This window comes from Protopterus annectens, chromosome 3.part1 (genome assembly GCF_019279795.1).
Source record: "Protopterus annectens isolate FY-2018-M chromosome 3.part1, PAN1.0, whole genome shotgun sequence".
Taxonomy (NCBI): domain Eukaryota; kingdom Metazoa; phylum Chordata; order Ceratodontiformes; family Protopteridae; genus Protopterus; species Protopterus annectens.
This window is the reverse complement of record NC_056732.1, coordinates 1,385,469,988-1,385,492,377: the sequence shown is the minus strand read 5'-3', so window position 1 is coordinate 1,385,492,377 and position 22,390 is coordinate 1,385,469,988. Positions and strand designations below refer to the sequence as shown.

Sequence of the window (22,390 nt, the reverse complement as noted above, 5' to 3'; positions counted from 1 at the left end):
GTTGCTAACATCTAAACACATTCACTTAGGCAGCTGCAATATCAACCAAGGCTGTTTAAATGAATGAAGGTATTACACTAGTTTTTGATTGGTAACTCTTCCAACATGCCAATTATACCTCCTAACGTCCTTAACCACAGGCAGCCACCCCCTTCACCCCACCCTAGCTATGATACTTATAACTGTACATATATGCTCAACTTTCTTAAACTCCAGCAGCTGCAGCTAGCCCAAGAGATACCCTTCACAGGTAGATAAAGGGAGGGTATTTACAACCCATCAAAAAGGGTCTATTCATAGAGCCACAGATAGTCCAAGAATGTATCTGTTATACTTAACATCAAGGACACTCCTTGAAGGATCCTTGTTTGATCTCAATACCAAGAAATTCTGACCAGGATGGTAGAAGCCAAATAATAACATACATACAGAAGTCATGAAGCTGAGTCTGAGTACAGATTTCCCAAGCATTCCCATCTCACATCACACTCAAGAAAATGACTCCTAGCAAAGCTGTGAAATGATGACCAAGCAGCCAAGGTGTAGATGTCTGCAATGCAGATATTCTTGAATGAAGTGCTGGAGGTAACCACTCCTCTGGAGAAGTGAGCTTTGACCATAGCATTTTTTAATGAGTAATTACACACATAATGGTAAAAAAAAACAATTCAACTTACAATCCATTTGGAAAGTATCAACATACATCCTATTTGAGCAGGGATGGGCTATTTCGTACTACTGAAAATTAAAAAAAAAAAATAAATAGTCTCTACCACCCCAAAGGCAGCTGATCTGAGTTGGCTCCAATAGTTCTGCTAAATCTGAACATGTCAAGGAAAGAAGGACATAGTAATACTGGAAGAGAAGGTCTTAGCAATGTATGTTCAGCCCAGTTTTACCATCCCTCAAAGGAAGGTCTACATGGCTGGGGGGAGGGGGACCCAGAGAGCCACTCACAGTGAGGCATAGACTGAAATTGTGGCTGCAGCAGACACCATCAGAGAACATTTCTAGGGGATTCCTGCAAGTAGAGAGATCTGGGCTAATAAATCATCCTAGGCCATGCAGCTAGGACAACAACACCTCTTTTTGTTCTTGCAAAAACAAGCAATATAAAAAATAAAGAAAACAGATCTCTCATTCAGAAAAGCCATTTTTTCCATTATGAAAGTTATCGACCACAGGGAGCAGTGAGAATACTGCAGCTGAACTGATTCTCAAACCAGGATGACCTCATGTTCAGCACAGGCATACAACAGAGCCTGCATCATTAGTTAGATTATTTGCATAGTTCACCAAACAGTTACACTGAGACTTTAACTGAGCAGCCATAGAACTGGAAAAAGGTTCTCCTTCAGCCTGGAGTCTAGGGTTTCCTCAAGCTTTCCCATTATCAGTTCCACAAGAAAGGTCTAGAACTTGAAAGAAGAGATGCTTAGTTGAGGACCCTAAGCTACAGTAAGGCAAAAAATAACACCTTCTTGCTATACTTGCCCCAAAATATAGACATTTGTCAGATGGTGACTGAGACAGTTGTCTCCGGGATAACCAGCTGCTCACCAAGACACAGATGAGTAAACTACTGTATGCTTAGACAATAACAGACTCCTGAGAGGTCCAGACCTATACACAGCACCAGCTTTCTTGACAGCTACAATGTGGGTGGCCTCTAGGCTTCCAAAATAACATCCCAACAGGCTGCCTCTAACAGGGAATGACCAGGGTACCTGATGTCTTTCTACACAAGCAACTGCTCAGTAGACAGGAACAGGGTGGATGTCAAATTATGCAAGATCTCATGAGTTGTAAGGAATCTCAAAAATGACAGGTCATCCAAAAGAAGGGCTCATGGAGCCAGAAGGCTGACAGACCTCATCCATCTCAACAACTATGACTACACCACCAGAAAAGTCTGAAGGAAAGTTGAAGATGAAAGAAACAATGAGCCCCCCAACAACCCTGAACAAGACACTTTTCCCTGGCTCATGTGAAAAGAGAGAAGGCACATGTGACATGCAGGGCGCTGGGTAGACGGTACCAGCACATGCTTAAATGCATACCAGAAGCAGTAAAAAAGGAGAGCAACATGCACTGGGCCTAGTGTTCCAATGTCTTTAAGGGAGAAATCCTGTATCCACTAAGCTGTCACATGCCAAGAATCAAACTACTGTCTGTTTTTTTTTCTTGGGCCATAAACCTGATGCTGGCTCCTCCTCAACAAGGATCAACCAACTCTGTTACATGGGGGGGGGGGGGGGGTGCACTGGTTCCTGGAAAAAAACTTTGGGCCTCAGTATGCCTGATTCATTACAGGAAAATGTCATGGGCTGTTCACCAAGATTAGACCAGACAGACCATGCTGAGCTTGTCAGAGACACAGGCACCGCAAGCAAACCAGGATATCCCCTCCCCCTGGGTGGGGGCAAGAGGACACCCTTCTCCTAGGTCTCCTGCCTACACCTGACATAATGTCAGACTGGAACAGAACCCAGTCACTACAAAGATGTAGCTAACTCATCTGGTATAATTCCCCCACTCCTCCAGTTGTCCATGGAGTGAAGTCCAAAATGAACAAACTCTTGTCTTACGGTCAAGGAACAAGAAGGCCCTGATAACAATCCAGCAAGGACCTTTCTTCTGCCATGGTGTGCAAAAATGGGTGAGTTTTGAAAATCACCAAAAACATAAAGGAAAAGGACATGCATCTGTGGGAACTTTGATCACAGATTAGGTTCAACATGTACAATAACACAGCATGTATTACCATGCACACTTGCCTTGAGTGGGGTGAACCTTTGAAAAAAAAAATATATGCCAAGTGCTGATTGGTGAAAAGAACAGACTGAACAGTAGGCCCCATCATGGAATATCTTTGGTGCTTTTAACAGACTGAACCGTAGGCCCCATCATGGAATATCTTTGGTGCTTTATCATACATTGTACCTAGTCCTACCAAATAGGAGGTCTGTATATGCAGGAACTACAAACATGGCCACATGTGGGAAATATGCATTGTACCCTGTAATAGCAGATGGGACGGGTCTATATCAGAACATCAAATTATTAAAACTTTGAATGTTCTGATATTGAACATTATTCAGTGAACGCTAAGAATAGCAAAGCTGCAGAACAGCAAATTCATTCCTCGGGGAAAAAATTTGGTTGGCCGTTTCTGTGGCTTTGCTATTCTTAGCACTGTGGTGGAAAGTTACGGGTTGGGTTCAGGTAAGTGTGCGATTGATTGTACATTAGGGTTAGGGGCGGGTTAAGTGAGTTAGGGTTAGGGCGCGGGTTAGGCGTGTGTGCGATAGTGACAGACTTTAGGGTTGGGGTGGTTTAAGTTAGTTAAGGTTAGGATTCAAGTTAGGTGAGTGTGCGATAGTGACGGACCTTAGGCTTAGAGTTTGGGTTAAGGTAAGTGGGTAGATAGTAGTGTATGTTTAGTTTAGTGTGGCGTTAGATGTAGAAATTTAAGTGTATGTGTGTGGTTGCTGTTTGTTTGATGTGCTTGTGTTGTGTGTATGTGTTTTGGAGCAGCAAATTTTTTCCATGGGAAAAAATTTGCTGTTCTGAATGTTCGATATTTTCATGTTTAGATGTTTTGGGGCCAATGAAATAGCATTTGCTATTTTCATCTTTCGATAACGTGATATAAATGCGATGGGACACATTAGTCAGCATGGAGTATACACACTTCTGCATATACAAGAAACATAATCCTGCACTGCTATCAATGAGATCCCTTCTAATCCAATGCATGTTTTTTGTATAATAAGCAGCTATTCATACCCCTTAAGTATAAGCCACACATGTCACTTATCATGAAATTAAAATATTTATATTAGGATTGCACTGTATTAATGGCAAGCAAAACTGCATTTGAAAGACAAGTTCTAGCCGACTGTTCTCAGACTTTTTGTTCTTCCAGTAGGTAGCAGCATCTAGTACCCAGGTCAGTATGACCAATGAGTGTCAGTAATTATACTTCCATCAGAGATTTCTGCTTCCTTTAATAACACCATCCATAAAGTGTCTAGAGGTCTGGAAGGGAGTTCTACAAAATGCACTGGCCCAATATGGGCACCAAGGCAAGAAGCAATACAAACGTATCTTCCACAACGTGGAAGTGGTATCTGTGTTTTAAGTTAAATGATAAAAATTTCCAGAGGTGAAATATCAAGCATTGTGCAGATAGTGCATCCATTAAAAATATGCCACTAAAGTGACACGGCAATGCTACTTACGAAGAACTTTTCAATAAGTATGTAGTTGCTTTTAGCAGATTTTGTTTTGAAAGGATTTGCTCCAAATACTCCCTTTTACTAAACACACATGATAATGACAGACTAAAAAAAACCTCTCTCCAAATTTAAAATTCCTAATTAAAAAAAGAGATGGTTACAGGAATGATTGCAAAACTGCATTGTGTAATGTTTAAAAAAATAGCTGTTCAACTTTATGAAAAATCAAACATTCCAATACATGAATAAACATATACAATTACAATGCAGTACAGAGTTTGCTGAGGAGTGATGTCCAACAGTTTCAGAATGGAATTTCCTAGGCTCATTGTTTCGTACATCAGGACAAAATGAGGTTGAAATCTACACACTGAAAGGGGTATCTTACAGTTGTTACAGATGCAAACTTTAAAGGGATAAGCAGCTACAATGTGCAGCTGAAGTTAAGAGTAACCTTACAAGTTCAACACACACGGCTGCAATCTGACATCTTAATCAAGCAACAGACTAGAATGCATGATTCATTATTCCAAGAACATAACTCTGACAGACTGGAACCCACATTCACCCCTACTCGATAAGATAGGTTTTCAGCACCACAGGATGAGGCATTCCTGCTTCCCTTCTGACTTCCAGCAGGAAATTACTAACTTTGGGAAATGTCTACCACAGTCATCATAGCTACTTCTGTCTCTTTTTCCTTTTCCCTTTCTTGTTGCTGTTTCCACTTGCTTCTTTCTCAACCTGCAAAAAGAAAATATATGGCTAAGCATAAACACATTAGAATGAAAGCTATTTCCATGCATTAGTCCTATATTTTTTTTTACAGATTACTGGAGTAAGACACACTAGGAAACCAACACAACTGTAACTGGTAAATCAGTAAACGTGCTTTTTGTTTTCAAAACATGACAAAGTGGATGTGCACTTTAAAGTCTGATAATGGTTTCTTTAAAAAGATGGAATCTAAGGTAAAAAAAAAAATCAGATAGTTTTATTTGTATAAAAGAAGAATGCATATATCTCTGTTTATTGTGGTGTACACATATTGATATATCCTCGGTTTACTGAGAAAGTAAAAATGTAGAATGAACTATGGCAAAGACTTCAGGGAAGACTCACGGGGAAGAGTGTCAATGTATTGACATCAGTTTAGGTGACTGCTGTTTCAGCAAAAATATTTCAACAAAAACACTAACAGATAATAAAGATTTCCCTTTTCTCTTCTGATGTATGACTTTGGAGTAGGTATATTTAAATTTGGGGGTGTCCACCCACATAGGTTCATAGGTAAGTGCTAGGCTAGCTGCCCTTGTGGTTCATTTTCACCCTAGCCAAATGCTTTTTTTTGTATTCAAATTAAGCTACTCCAATTGGTTATAAATCGGCCTAACACATCCCATGGTGGATAATTATACATTATAGGTTCATAGGTGTGCACTAGGCTAATGGCCCTGGAGCCTTTCCAAGTCACTGAAGTGATCCCTGAGGTGAATTTTCTATTTCCCATCCATTCATCATGATTTATTTTGAAGACGGCCAGTGAGGTGCTCTGCTTGACATGTATGGGAAGTCTATTCCATAGCATTGGCAGTCTCTGGGTTATGAACCTGTCCCTCCAGCATGTTCTGTTGATTGTGGTAATGAGGTTGAGGTCTCTGGAGCATATGGTGCGGAGGGATTGGGATTTATTTAGATGTAGCATTTCTAACAGAGCTGGTCCAGACATAGCTTATAAGTCAATCAGAGATTGCCTCTAAGTAGGCGATAAGAGACAGAGAATAGTTGGAGTTTTTTGAGTCTGTCCATATAGGACAACTGTTTAAGTCCTAGGATGCTTTTTGTGAGGTACTCTCCAGTTGTTGCAGGTGTCTAGTGAGGTACATGCCAAATTGGACATTATACTTGATGAATGGCTTAATGAGGGAAGAGTACAGGGAGACAATGACCTCTTTCTTACTGGATGCAAAACCCTTAGTAATGAGATGTGCCACACAGAAAGACTTTCTGACCGCAGTGGCAATGTGGTGGTTAAAAGAGAGGTTGCTGTCAACCTGTGTTCCCACATCTCTTATAACACTTTCTGTGTTCAGTGGACTACCATTGATGTGGTAATTCAAGGAAACTGGGTTTTTCCCAAGGGGGGTGACGACACATTTTTTGGCATTGAGCTTAAGGCCATGGTTCTGACACCTGTCGTTAGTCTCAGTGAAGCCTTTCTGTAGGATGTCAGCATCACTTGGGGAGTTAATAATGGCGCCCAACTTGCAATCATCTGCACATTTTGTCAGCCAGAGTCCCTTTGTGTTGGCCTGGACATCAGACAAGTAGATACCAAACAGGAGAGGGCCCAGGACCAAACCCTGTGGGTCTCCAATTGTGACTGGTCAGCAGTCTGACTTGGCGTCAGCTACTTTCACACTGTGGGTTCTATCTGTGAGCCAATTTGCAACCCACCTAGTGATATAGGGGTTGATGCCCAAGTTAGAGAGTTTTTCTATGATTCCTGAGTGGGGAATGGTATCAAAGGCCTTGGCCAGATCAAGGTAGGCTCTATGAACCACCTTGCCTTCATCCAAAGCTCTGGTGACTGACTCAGAAAAGTCGACCAAGTTGAGCAGGCATGATTTACCCTTCACAAAACCAAACTGTGTAGGATCCAGAGTTTGGAGATTCACTATATCCTTGTTTATTAGGTCCATGATGATGCGTTCCATAGCCTTGCATATCAGACTCGTCAGGCTAATGGGACAATAGTTCCCAGGGTCTGTTGTCACTCCTCCTTTGTGGAGAGGGATGACTGTAGCAGTGCACCATTCGGTAGGGACAAAGCCTGAGGTGAGGCTGTGATTGAACAGGGCACACAGGTGAGGTGCCATATCACTCTGTAGTTCATGTAGAACACAGTGCTGTTTTAACCTGTGCAGCAGTAATACTGGGTGCCTGTAAATCTAAGGGTACTGTGATTGGTCCTTTGGGGGTGGGGAGAGCGGTAAAGTTGGCACTGAATCTGTCAGCCAGTATATTGGCAGCATCTGTTTGCTCGGTATAAGAGGTACCATTGTGCAGTAGCTCACAGCAAATCTGGATATTGCCGTGGAGATTCTTTACATAACTATAGAAGGCCTTGTGGTTGTCTTTACTATCTGCTGCAATTTTGTTTTCATAGCTAGCTTTTGAGGATATGATGAGGTATCTCAATCTTTTGTTGAGGCTGATAAGGGAGTTTTTCCAGTCTTGGGACTTCACCTTATTCCGCATCAGTTTCTTCCTTCTGCTGTAGAGTTTGTTTATGGCAGGGGACCACCAGATTGGCTTCCTTTTTTTTTTTTGAGGAGAGCGTCTTGGTTCTATTGGGTATGGCAAGATCCATGCATTTGTGTATGTGTTCGTACAGTGCATTGGTGTATGATTCAGTGGTCATGCAACTATTCTCCATTTGCATGGATGCCGTGAAGTTAGCCACCTCTGTTTTTAGGAGACCAAAGTTAGCTTTGGAGAAGTTTTTCATGGTGGTTACCTTTGTGGAGGGGTAGGAGGAATGTGGATTTCCAAGGTGATTAATTTGTGCTCCGATCTAACCAGGGAGGAGTTGACTATTGGTGTAGAGCAACAGTTGCCCATGTTAGTAATGACCAGGTCAAGGATGTTGCTATCTCTAGTGGGGGTAAAAACGAGCTGGTCCAAGGCATTGGAATTAATGAATTCCAGGAAGTGTTGGGCAGGTGTATTAGTACACGAGTAGTTTTCCCAGTTAATGGCAGGGTAGATGAAGTTGCCCAGTATGTGAGTGTTAGGTTGGACCCTAATATTCTCCAGGGTGCTTAGAAATGTGGAGTATGGGTCTTGGGACATGGTTGGGGACCTATAGTAGCCTCGACCTGAATCGCTGTCTTACCCAGTGTTAGCTGCACCTGAAGTATCTCAGATGCATTATGTTGGGCTGCCAATCTGGAGGTGTGCACATCCTTTATGATTATGGAAACACCACCACCCTTGTAGCTTCGGTCCAAGTTCTCTAATGAGAATAAATGGAATCATACCATAGACAATTTGACAGGGCTTATGTATGGGATAAGGCATTTAGGATCAATTAGTAGTACAAGGGGAAGTCATGGGGTAAATTTTATGTTTCCCATCCATAGAACTAAGTTGTGCGATGGGGATCAACTTTGTTTTATGAGGATGATAAGTTTGTTCTACAGCAGCAGTATCGCCTGCGAGATATACCTCTGTCTCCAAACCATTCTCTTGATGATGCAAAAGAGGTAGAGATCCCTAGACAGAGTATTTCTGATGTCATTTGACTTGCTGATGTACTGTAAATAACTGGTATTTGGTCAGATGATGCCTTGTATGTCAGACACAGGTCACCTCTACACATTCTGTAGGATACCAAGTATAGGTAACGGGGCTCTGAGTTGGTCCATGGAGAATATGTTGTTTATGCTTGTATCCTTTTAGTAAGATACCTCTGTGGCCATTTCAGTTGTTGCATGTGTCTGGACAAATACATGCCCAAGGGGGCATTACATTCAATAACTGGCCTAATAAGGGCTAAGTAAAGTTGGACAATAACATCCCTAAATCTAGACATAATTCCCTTGTTTATAAACTGTGCAATACAGAAGGATTTTTTTACAACAATGGAGAAATATTGGTCAAAGTTTAGGTCACTATTCACATAAGTTCCCAAATCCTTAACAAGTGGGTCAACTTTTATGAAGGACTGTGTTGTCAATGTGATTATTCTGTGGGGTAGATGACTTTGCAAAAGATACAGCAATGTTTTTTCTGGCATTTAGTTTCAGTCCATGATTTTAGCACCAGTTATTTATTTGGGACAAACCTTCCTGCAAGATGGCTAAATCGTTTTAGGATTCAGTAATTGTGCCTAGCTTGTAGTCTTCTGCAAACTTGGTCAGCCACAGCCCTTTGGTATTGACTTTTACTTCAGAAAAGTAGATGCCAAACAGAAGAGGTCAGGGAACAGAATTACTGGTGGCACAGGGGAGACTGCCTCTGCAAAACAATATTTACTCCAAGTTTCACCAAAACATTTTCAGCAATTCTGATTTCAAGGAAAATGGTGTCAATCTATCAACATGAATCAAGCCCGAAAGCAATGCTTAGTTAAGTTTTTTATAGGAGTCACACATTAAGCACATATAGGCTGTGGAAAATCCATGACTGCAGGCTATAAGCTAATTTAATTAAATTTTTAGTTGTGTAATTGAAGTAGTTTTCAGACCTCTTTCAGTCACAACCTGGTCCCACAAGACCGAGGGTAACTATATCATAATGATGATTTTCAACTTTAATAATTTCATGAATTATACATGATTGCAAGAGTTTTACTGGATTCAACTTAACACTTTTCCACAGTCACCCAACAAAAAAAGATTTGAACTAATACAGCTACAGTATCTTTAAGCATTTCTTATCACAGTCACATGGTAGGGAAAGAGTGGCAGAGGGAACCAAACTCACAGAAAGCTCCTTGCACTCCCAATGTTGATGGCAAGATGCAAGACTTTCATCACACACATAATATTATATATATATATATATATATATATATATATATATATATATAAAACTCCACAGCCACACAATCGTAGGTAAGAGAGAAACTCCCTAAACAGAGCATGACAGCGAGTGCAAATGGCAACCCTGCAGTGCCAAGCTGTCAAACTTAACTTTGCAATGAAGTGTTAATTTGGGTTTATATCACATTATCAAACTTCCAAAATATCGAACACCATAAGCTCGAACTTGGAAGTTCGAAATGTGATATCATCGAAATTTCAGAACATCAAATTTTTTCCCAGGGAAAAAATTTGCTGTTCTGAGAAAAACACATAAAACACAAGCACACCCCCGACATGGGTGGCTGTGCCCCCCACCCCCCCTACTTAAATATACCAACTCCGAGATCGCACCACAGTGGAGGAAAAAGTGAAGCCATGGAACGGCCCACCGAATTCTTGCCCTGGGTAAGAATTCAATGTTCCATGGTTTCGATATTGTCTGCATTCGCGGTTTCATGTTCGATGAAATGCCGTTCGATGTTGTGTGCTTTTGCAGTTATGATATACACCCGTTAGTTTGACCAGTTGTGTTTAGGTAGCTTGATTCCTATCAACTAGTCGTCATTCATATGTAGGGAAGCTACTGATGACAATCTTAACTCTGTTTCATTGTGACCATGCAACAAATATTTCAAAATAATGAAAAATGGTCCTCTGGTGTTGGCTATGTGACCTAATGGATAAGGTACCTGAATTTAAGTTAGATGATTATAGGGTTGGATCTAACCAAGGCTATCTGAAACCATAAAAAAAATGTATTTATTTATTTATTTAAGTTTGATGACCGGGGAAGTCCACTGGGCCAAGAAGAGCCTGTTTTCAGTGGAGGCCCGGGGAGAAAAACTCCACAATAATTGCAAGTTACATTTCACATGTTACAAAAGGACATAGTTCATACAGCTAATTAAACATTTACAGATAACTAAACAGAATACCACTGACGGAAATAAAAGGATGAACAGCTCAATCTGTCTTTTAACATTTTCGTTCTTTTAATAAAAATGAACTTCTTCAGAAATGCACCCAGAACCTTGTACTTCACTTATATACAAATTCAAAAAAATCACATGTTGTGAATGACCAATAAAATTGCGTTTTCACAATTATCTAATAAATAATACAAATAAATGTTCAATGAATGAATTCATAATAAAATAGATACTATCATGTAACTAAATATATCTATAATGAATCTTAGAATACCAATAAAATAATAATTAAAATTTTTGTGCTAATAAAAAGCATTTGATGTTGATCATGTCATTTAAACCTGGTGGCTGATCAGCCTTTAACCTAATTTGCCAAATGGCTTCTCTACATTCTAAATGTGTCTTAAAGTCGCCACTGAATAAAGTGTCATTAACCCTTTCCAAGACAGAAAAAGTAAACATTTTGAACAAAGGACAATAAGTTGAATGCTTAGCTAGTGCATTTGACATGTCTTTCTTTTTTATAGCTAAATTGTGTTCTTATATTCGTTTGTTTAAGGCACATGTAGTCTTCCCAATGTAAAATTGTTCACATGAAATACACTGTGCCAAATATACTATGTTAGTTGTTTTACAAGTGTAGTGCCCAGTAGCTTTGATGTCCTTGTTTTGATGTTTCAAATAAATGCTTGATGTTCCATTGACAAATCTACACTGTTTACATGCTGTGCAAGGAAAGGTACCTAGAATGGAATCACCGACTCTAACAGGGCTTCTTGCACCTTTTTCCAAGACCATCTTAATATTTGTCACTTTTTTGTATGTAAAAGTGGGACGATTTCCAATGATATTAGCCAATTCATAATTCCCCATCACTATTTTCCAATTGTTAAGGACTATACCTTTAATAATGTCCATTTCATTTGTAATAAGTAACAGAAAAGACAAGTGATACTTACTCTCCATTTTAAACTCTGTCTCTATAATTGTGGGATTCTTGTGATGAATAATTTTTAAAATTGGACTAGCTTTGTTCCCTCTCAAATTGAACACCTCACTTATAATGTAGTCTAACCAACTAGTTGTATATCAACTTAATGCTCTCCTGCAAAAAAATGTCATCTTCACTAGTTAAACGACTTAGTCGTATAAATTGACCTTTGACTACACCCAGTTTCATATGTCTAGGGTGTAGACTGTCATGATGTAAATACTGATTCACAAACGTTGATTTCCTGAAAATGCTACTATGAAAACTATGATCTTGATAGTTAATAGTCAAATGCAGATCCAGGAAATTTATATTACTACCAAACTCTCCTAGTGTAAATTTTAAAAATTTAGTAGTGCTATTTAAGGCTTCGAAAAAAGTAGTGAAAGAACTGATGTCACCTTTCCACAAAAAAATCAAATCATCTATGTACCTTCTATAAAATACAATGTTGCTAAACTTAGAATGTGTCACCCAAAACCTATTTTCCCAAGATGACATAACTAAGTTGGCAAAACTTGGTGCAACCCGAGACCCCATAGCAACACCAGATGTTTGTTTGTACACATCTCCATCAAAATTGAAAAAAATATTGTCTAACACCAACTCCATCAAAGTGCAACAAGTATAAACTGAAGTGGTGTCAAACTGGGCTTGTTTACTGAGAAATTCTCTCATAAATTCAATGCCCATTTGTTGATCTATACTAGTATACAAAGAGACAACGTCTAATGATGCAAAATGAACGTTGTCTCCTTCAAAAGTTATATCTTTCAAAAGCTCCAATAAATGCCAGGAGTCCCGGAGATAAAATTTGGACTTTTGTACAATAGGATTTAATAAATCATCCAACCAAACAGAAATAGTCTCTGTTTTGGAACAACTAGCTGAAACAATAGGTCTAAAATGTAAATGTTCATCCATTTTGTGCACTTTTGGGATTCCAAGCAAAGATGCAATCTTAGGGTATTCTGTGTGTAAAAAGTGTATACTTTAAAGTCAAAACAACCTTCACTAAATAAATCAAAAAGACAAGCATCTAGTTTGGCAAAACTCTTAGAAACAAAATCTATGTTAACCTTTCTATACTTTGTATTATCAGCCAAAAGTGTCTTGATTGCTTTGGTATATTCAACTTGGCTCATAACTACTATAGTCCCGCCTTTATCGGCCTTCATGATACGCCAATCTCTGCTTTTAGCCATAACTTGGAGAGCCTCAATCTCCCCCTCAGAAAGGTTAGACGTGTGGTGTAAATTACTATTTATCTGTCTAAAATGTTGTTCACATTGTTTACTGAATACTGATAATGTAGAATTCAATAAGGGGTTATATATACTTTTTATTCTACAGTGTTTGTGTGTTGTGTTAACCAATTTTGTGTTGGTTGAGGCAGGTGGGGGTGGTGGTGGAGGAGGGAGGTGGGAAGGAGGCTGACAGTTTAGCTATGCAGTCTATGAAGAATGAGTTGAACTGGCTGAGTGTTTCAAGGTTGGAGAGGTTGGGGTCTGGGCAGGGTTCATAGGTAGATAGTAGGCTATTGGCCCTAGGGCCTATATAAGCCTAGCCAAAAAGGTACCCTGGCTTTCGCCACCCAAGAAAATTATTTTCCTGTGCCCCTGAAATAATCAGCCCTACCCAGTCTTGAACCCAGGACCCTGTACACCATAGTCAGAGCAATATACCACTACACCATCTCAGGGGTTTTCTTTATTAACAGGATACAGCATGGATGAGATGGAGTCCCAGAATTTGTTGAGTGCAAGGTCTGGCGTTTGAAATAGTGGGCTTTGCGGTCTTCAACTATTAGTTTTTTTGCAGAGTTTTGTAGTTGCTTATACTCTAGGAGTGTGTTAGGGTTTTTATGTTTTTGATACTGGTTCCATTTTTTGTCTCTTTGGTACAAGGCTAGTTTAATATCTTTTAATTACCATGAGCAGGGATTAGTTTTGATGCATTTGGTTTGAGGGGGGGCTTGCTGATTGAGAAGGGTTAGGAATGAGTGGTTACAGTAGGAAACGGCATAATCTAGAGGAAGGGTTTTTAGAGGGGGCCAGTCAGTATGCTTTAACCATTCGGAGAAGGTTAGAGGGTTGAAAGAGGAGGGGTTGTGGGTTTGGATGTAGTGGTGTTGTTTATGCAGTGGAGGTGGGAGATGGTTGGTGAAGGCTGGTAGGAGATCACTGAGAGGATCAGGTAATGTTCCAGCTTTGGTGACAAGGTTTGGGTGAGTTGTTAGGATCCAGTCAATGATGGCACCAGAGGTACCATCTTAATTTGGTCTGGTTGGAGATTATATTAGTTTGGAGAAGTTGTGCAGGTTGATTGTGTGGGATGGGGCTTCAGAGTTAACAGTATTCCAGTTGATGTTGGTATCACCGAGTATATAGGTTTCATTTTTTTATATTGGAGGAGAACCAGGACAGGATGTTTTCAAGAGTTTTGATGTTATCACCAGGGGAAAATATAGAGGGCAGTGATACATATGGACTTGTGGTTGTTTACTTTTTGTAAACCTATTATAATTTCAGCGTTGGCAAAGGTTGGTATTTTATTGGAGTAGGGAGTTATGGTATGGGAGGTGGGGTAGATTATTGCTACTCCACCTCCTTTTTTGTGGGCTCTGTCGCTGCAAATGATTTGGAAACCTGGTGGTAGGATTTCACTATCTTTTATATAGATTTTCAGCCAGGTTTCATAAATGGTGGTAATGTCGGGGTGGTTATGGGAGTGCCAGGCATGGAGGTTAGGGATTTTGGTTTTTTAGGCTTTGTGCATTAAGTGTTGTAAGGCGAATGGACTTTGAGTTTGTGGGTTGAGTGGAGGGTTTGGTGAGACTGATGTTAGAGATGGGTCCAGGGTTGGGGTGGATGTCGCCGGCTAGTGAGAGAGAGAGATGTGGTGGAGTAGAAGAGTGAGGCAGTGTGTTGGGCAAGGGTAGCTTGGGTTGTGTGAGAGTAGTGATTTTCTGGTACACATTTAAGAGGGGAGTACAGGGGGGTTGGGTTGGGAGTAGTTTTGGTTTGAAGAAATAGATTGGGTTAGAGGTAAAGAGTTCATGTGAGATGGATGAGTAGGACGGGAAATGAGGTTGATGGTAAGATGTAGTGGAGTGTGTGTGTTATGACAAGGGTTGGGAAAAGTGTGAGATAGGTAGGAGCAGAGAGAGAGATTCGTAGGGCAAATAGGGTTATAGGGAGAGATGTTATGTAGAGCATTGTAGGAGGGGTGGATGTTTGGGGAGATGTAGATCTACAGGTGGGTGGAGTTTGGCTTAGGTATTTTGTGATTGCAGAGGTGCTCGGTGGGGAAGAGTCAGTGGATGCATAAAAGTACAGGTAGTGGGGACAGCTGGGATTTGGGGGCAGGGTAGGGGAGGAGAATGAGCCTGAAGGGCGAATGGAGCAGGTTACACCTTCAGGGAGGAGCAACAGTTGCTAAACAAAAAACAATCAGTGAGAAGGTTAGCAGCTACAGAAATAGGGCAGCCTATCATTTTGGTTTGAATGTTACCTTTCTGTTTGTTTTTATTATTTATGCACCAATGGGGAGCTGCAGTTCACTGAGAAGTAGGAAAATAATGTAGTTATGCCAGGGGTTTTAGAAAGGGACATGCAGTAAGTGCACACTACTAAGGGATGCCCGTGGGACAGACAGAGTCAGGCAGAGGTTTTTAGTATTTACAGATGGCATCGCAGCTTGGGAGAGGAATAAGTAAACTCTCAAGAGGAAGAGGGAGGGAACAGACAGGATTGACAGGGCTGGGAGCTTACAATAAGATTATGTTAGGAGGCCGAGAGAAGGGGGGGGACTAAGAGCCAGGGCTTGGAGAAAGCTGTGAGAAAACTGGTTTGACAGGGGCTAGGAAACTTACACTAGAATTATTTTAGGAAAACAAGAAAAGGGGGGGAGGCTATGCACCAGGACTTGGAGAAAGCTGTGAGAAGAGAAAACAATCAACCAGCTAGCCCAGGTCATTACCTAAAGGTGTCTGTTTATCTGTGTGAATTCAAAAGCAGATTTAGTAGAGCATCAGGGAAGTAGAATATAAAATAAATGTAAAGCTTTGGGAAACTGTATATATTTGTTACAATAAATAGGCGAATAAAATATAAGAATATAAAAGAAATGTGATATACAAGATAAAATATAAGAATGTAAAATAAATGCAAAGTTTTGGAAAAATGTATATATTTGTTACAGTAAATGGGAGAAAAAGAGGGGGGGTCCAGTAGTGTGCACAGTAGAAGAATCAGTAGGAGTATCACAGAGAGAAGATTATAACAGACTTACACTGCTGACAGTCTATTGATAAAAGTAGAACTTGCAGTGGTTACTACTGGTCTGTACGGGGTTCCACTCTCGGTGTTCTTGTATGTAGGCAGTTGCTTCAGGTTTTTTTTTTTTTTTTGTTGGACCTTTGAATGTGTTTAAGGGAAGTGCTCACAGTCTGTTGATAAAGGTAGAACTTGCAGTGGCTTCTACTGGTTTGTCTAGCAGTTAGTACAGAAGATTAAGGTTAAGAGCTGTTAATCAGCTGCTTTCTGCAGTCTGATGTTTGATTCTCTCAGCCACCATTTGCCTAATGTTTGACTCTGAAGAAATCACTTAACTAAACAGTCCTGTAGGGAAATTAGGCATTCTACAAAGATGTAGTTTGAATAGTACTAGACATTTGGTCTTGTTTACAAAGAAGAAAGACTGCATACTACATTTAGTAGGAAAGTCATTAGTATGGATTAACTTACCTATGAACCTATGAACAAACATTACAAACTATATTTTCCATTGAATATACAACTTACACAAGTAACCTTATTCTGGCAAGTAAGGCAACACAGGATCTAGCACTGCAAGATACCTTGGCTCTAGACAGCATAAATTAACTCTGTAACTGATGCTCAACTCTTTTGCGATTCCCCTTCATTAGTGTGATCACAAAAGTGTAGAATGGTCAAAACAGAACCATGTGCACCCAGCCTACAGCACTGCAATAATTATTTTTGCAATCCCATATTTCAGCTACCTATACATAGTAATTCAAAGTTCACTGTAATTTCATGAAACAAGAAATATGAAAGATGCCATAATCTTGATATTTAAATACAACAGCCAGTAACACACACACTTGCAGTGTTGTTTACTAAAGTAACCACAATTAAATTAGCTAAAAGAGCAGTCAGTGAACTCAAAGCTACAGCATAAACCAGTTTATTTATCAGAAGCCACTCGCACCTGATTGGTGGAACTTGGAACAGTACCAGAGGCCATTTGCACCCAATTGGTGGAACTTTGGGAAGGACCAAAAACTGAAGTGCCATTACTCAAGTCAGCATTAACCAATAAAAAAAAAACAAAGGCATGATCTAATTGCTGGGTTAACAATCTTACAAGTACAGTTGCTGAGTTACCCAATATAGACTACATTTTCCGATTAAACCAGGGATTCAATTGTAAAACTGCAGTGGTGGTTTAGCTAGCATTTTGTGATTTATGTTATTCTTTTTTATATAGGAAAGACCCTTAATAAATGGATTTATGAACATTATTATGATGTTAATAACAACAAAGAGATGAATGCCTTATATAAGCACCACATTAGCTGTGCAGGAAATAAAAAAATACTATTGTTTTTGTATTAGAAGAAGTGGTAAAGAATCCAAAAGGTGGAGCTTGGGAACATGCATTGGAATACAGAGAACTGCTGTAGCAGCTGGGATTGGATGCAAGTGAGATCCCAGGGTTAAATGATGGTCTGTTGAGGTTTAGGACAGCAAAGTTATAGTATTTCCACATTTTTTCTTTATTTAATCATTTTTCCTAGACTGCGGTGGTGGTGCTGTGGTAGCGTTGTCACCTCACAATAAAACGTCCTGTTCGATTCTCAGCTAGAGCGTCTTCTGTGTGGAGACATGCGTGAATGGGCGTACCTTCGTTTAAGGTTGTGCGTCAGGACCGGCAACTTGGCACGTAAAAATCTACTGCCAATCATTAGCAGACCGGAGTTCTGCTGTGGCGACCCCTAAAAGCCGAAAGACACAACAACAACATTTAATAATTTTTCCTCTATTTTAATGTTTGTAAAATACATATTTTAAAACTTTTTTCAGTGTTGACAATTTTGGAATGGTTTTAATGGGTCTATATTAGAACATCAAACTTTCACAACTCTGTATGTTCTAACATCGACCCCTGTTCAGCGAATGCTGAAAATAGCAAAACGACAGAAAACCGAATTTTTCCTAGGGAAAGAATTCAGTTGTCCATTTCTGTCTTTTTGCTATTTTCAGTGCTGTGGTGGAAAGTTACAGGTCGGGTTCAGGTAAGTGTGCAATTGGGCGTGGGTTAGGTGAGTTAGGGTTAGGGCGCGGGTTAGGTAAGTGTGCAATTGTGTGGACGTGAGGGTAGGGCGGGTTAGGTGAGTTAGGGTTAGGGCACGGGTTAGGTATGTGTGTGACTGTGTGGACGTGTGGGTTAGGGTGGGTTAGGTGAGTTAGGGTTAGGGCGTGGGTCAAGTAAGTGTGCGATTGTGTGGACGTGAGAGTTAGGGTGGGGTAGGTGAGTTAGGGTTAGGGCACAGGTGAGGTGAGTGTGAAATAGTGACAGACCTTTGGGTTACGGTTTGGATTAAGGTAAGTGGATAGTTAGTGGTGTTTGTACAGTTTAGTGTAGGGTTAGCTGTAAGATTTTAGGTGTATATGTGTAGATTGCTGTTTGTTTGATGTGTTTGTGTTGTGTGTATGTGTTTCGTAACAGCAAATTTTTTTCCTAGGAAAAAATTTGCTGTTCTGCATGTTCGATGTTATCAGCATTCGCTGAATAGAGGTCGATGTTAGAATATTCGAAGTTGTGAAACTTCGATGTTCTAATATAGACCCATTTTAAAGCATATAAGTTTTAATGTAAATTTTTAATATATACTTTTTAGAATGGTTCGAATGGTGCTATTACTGGTGTCACTACCTCCTTAAATGAATGGTAGAGTTGTGTCCAATTATGTAAATGCTTAGGTGATAACTGGTCTCTAAACAGTGACTCAATGGTTTGGTATAGTATATAATGGTGACAAAAAGGAGATTTTTCAGTTTTGAAGAAGTCCTGACATTAGGGGAAAAAAGTGTTTAACTTATTAATAAATAAACTTGCTTATGCAGTAGCATGAGTTCACTGACTGCTTTTTAGCCAAGTTAATTGTGGTTATTTGTTTTTTTTTCTTGACTGGAGTTTCTGTAGTTGTTTGCTAGAGTGCCTTATTTAAGCCTGACACCCATATTAATTCATTAGAAAAGTTAGTTCAAGACTGGTTCTCCATAAATTAAATGAAAGTAAAGTACTAGGTTTGAAACCACATGAGCCTGATAACTTATAAAAGAGCAGTGGCCTTATGTGGGCTCAGATGTCTATAAAACTAACCTTCTTGGCAGCAGACTTGTTAAATGACATCCCCCTGGAGTCTGCATAATTGTGTTTTATGATCAACTTAGTCTCATGAAACAAATTCTCAAAGTAAGAAATACTTTATTCTGTTGTGTACATACTAGCGTGACACAATGCAGAGATAAATTGTAATAGCATGTTAGACTGGAAAGATGTTTCAAATTTCTTCACTTGTTTCCCAATTTAACAGAATGGCAACTCAAACGGATGTGTGCTTCTAAACGGACATGTCTATTTGCTCTCACATTCCCATCTACATACACAATTGCTCCTGTTACACATAAACATCCATTTGACTTAATCTCAGATTGGTGAACCATTTGATTTAAAACTCATTTGACTGAAATTAAAATATGTCATGAAATCCTTTCTTATCATAGTTATTACTAAGGAAGTGAGTCTAGCAGAGTGAGTTAGAATGCAATGGCCACCGTCATGTTGTACCCCTAGTTCTGTAGATGTCTGTGTTTGTGCTCTAACATTGATTTGCTGTGTGTGTGATGTTTTCTTCATTTCTCTACAGTTGTGCAACCTTGGAGATTGTATATAAAATGAAGGGGGTGGGGGTGCAGCGGGGGCTTGCACCCTTCAAAGCCTTTTTGCATAGCATATTTGTTGCAGAGACGGTTTTCTGTTATATGAGTTTTCAGTCAAATAAGCTTTCAATAAATGGGTTCAACCATCTGGGATTCAATCAAATGACCATTCAGTCAACAGACACAGAAAACATCCCTTGAGTTGAACAACTATACTTAAAAGACTTGATGGTTAGTTAATAAAACCTTTCTTTTCATCTTGTCCAGTATAACAAAACAGCCTTCAAATAATTTGATATAATTCACACACATCTATTTGCTTTGTAGGTCACTGGGAAGTTTTTAATGCTCTTGAAACAGCAAATATTTTTGTAATTTTTCAGTCACACATTGTGGCTATTTTAGAAATGCTGCAGCAACTCTAGCTGTTTTGGTATCTGATCCATTATGTCACTTTTCTTATTTATAATATAGCTATTGGCCTAGTAACACTATAAAAGACACCATTTTTATCCATGATGAAGACATCATCAGGGCCAGAGTCTCTATGATTTCTGCCATACAAGAAAGCCCGTCATTAACTATCACCTGTTTTATACTGGTAGCCTTTCCTGCAATGACCTTGAATAGCATTTTTTGATGCATCCATGGAAGTCACTGGAACACATCCACTCATAGATCCAGAGCTTTATCCAGACACTCAGCAACCTCTGCAAGCATGAGCCCATAAACAGGAAGTTGTGTACGGTGGGTCTGTTTAAACCATTTCAGCAATGGCTTTTAAATCTATGCACAGACTCATCCAAATGCACTTAATGTTTGCCGCTGTAACTGACAAATGAAACTCCATTACAATTTTGTCATGCTTGTTAGCAGGTTTTGACAAGTTAAAATGTCAGTTCCAAACACAGGTATGAAATATTTTCATTTTCATTTAGAAATCAGCAAAGTTAAAACCTTTATTTCTGCATGTAAGTCCATAAATACATGCACACACGCACACACACACACACACACACACACACACACACACACACACACACACACACACACACACATAAGTACACACACACACACACACACACACACACATATATATAAGTACACACACACACACACACACACACACACACACACACACACACACACACACACACACACATATATATAAGTACACACACACACACACACACACACACATATATAAGTACACACACACACACACATATATATAAGTACACACACACACACACACACACACACACACACACATATATATGTACACACACACACACACACACATATATATAAGTACACACACACACACACACACACACACACACAGACACACACGCACATATATATAAGTACACACACACACACACACACACACACACACATATATACAAGTACACACACATACACACACACACACATAAATATATAAGTACACACACACACACATATATATATAAGTACACACACACACACACACACACACACATATATATAAGTACACACACACACATATATATATATATAAGTACACACACACACACACACATATATATATATATATATATATGTATGTATGCATGTATATTATATACCCAACAAGATCCATATTGAAACTGGTAATGCCAACATAACATAAATATTCATAATGCTGGAAAACTCAAAACAACGTAACATACTCAAATTCCAAATGTCCCTACTGCTCCAGACCCAGGAATTAGTGTTAACATGTGTCAAAGTGGGGAAAGTCCAGGATCTTGGTATATTGTGTTTCCAGCATTTTGAGTGTCAATGTTGTTATGCTAGCATTACAAGTTTCAATACAGGTCTCATCAAGCATCTAATAACAGCCATGAATATAGACAGATACAGAGATAGTCTAATGGAGTGCAGATAGATAGATGGATGGATGGATGGATAGACAGCCTGGCAGACAAATATGGGTTCCATGCAAAAGTGTGTTTGGTCAACTTGGAGGCTAAACACTTTGACATAACTAAGCCATGTCAGGGCTATCCAGCCGGCAGTGTAAAGAGTGCCTCTAGGTGATTTGGTCACATTGAGTAATACTGATGTAACACCCCCATATAAAATGGAGAAAGGAGGGTTGTTGATAATGATGATGAATGATGTTACATGTGGCATTATTAAGACATAAATTTGGCAGAGTTTAATACTGAAATTTTCCACGTCAGCTAACTGGGGATAATATAATGTGTGACATAAGGCATAGTGTGGCACTAAGCATTGTGGCATTAAGTGGGTTTAGTTATCGTGCACATAATGCTTTCTTTGAAAGAAACATTATACTGCAACACAATGGCCACAGAGTGGTTACATCTGTTCACAACTGATAAACATTCAATAATAACCTTAACTTTTAATGCCTGTTAAATGTTCTGGTAATGGATCAGTGAGCCTTTCTTCTGCAGCACAACACAGCACACCATCAACATTACTTTGTGTTTTAGTTCTAAAATACTATTTTCACTCCTTCAGAAATTTGGTGTCACAAAGTTTCCTCAGTCACTCATGACCATGTCTGTTGGACTAAGCATGACTTGTCTTTTTGGCCTGGATAGTCCCATCAGACAGGCAGCCCCATAAGACAGAGCCCTCCATGTAGAAGTGTGCTGCATCTCTGATGCAG

General features: G+C 39.6%; 1 protein-coding gene across 3 annotated transcripts in view; it reads right to left on the bottom strand.

The window, feature by feature from the left end:
- Nucleotides 1–3,583: 3,583 nt before the first annotated feature.
- Nucleotides 3,584–22,390, bottom strand: part of LOC122798472 (flap endonuclease 1-like) — a 444,201-nt gene continuing 425,394 nt past the window's right edge. For all 3 annotated transcript variants that reach the window (XM_044067423.1, XM_044067425.1, XM_044067424.1), the window contains exon 11: nucleotides 3,584–4,985. In XM_044067423.1, coding sequence (XP_043923358.1) covers nucleotides 4,923–4,985 — 63 coding nt within the window. In that variant the 3' untranslated portion in view covers nucleotides 3,584–4,922. The remainder of the gene's footprint in view (nucleotides 4,986–22,390) is intronic.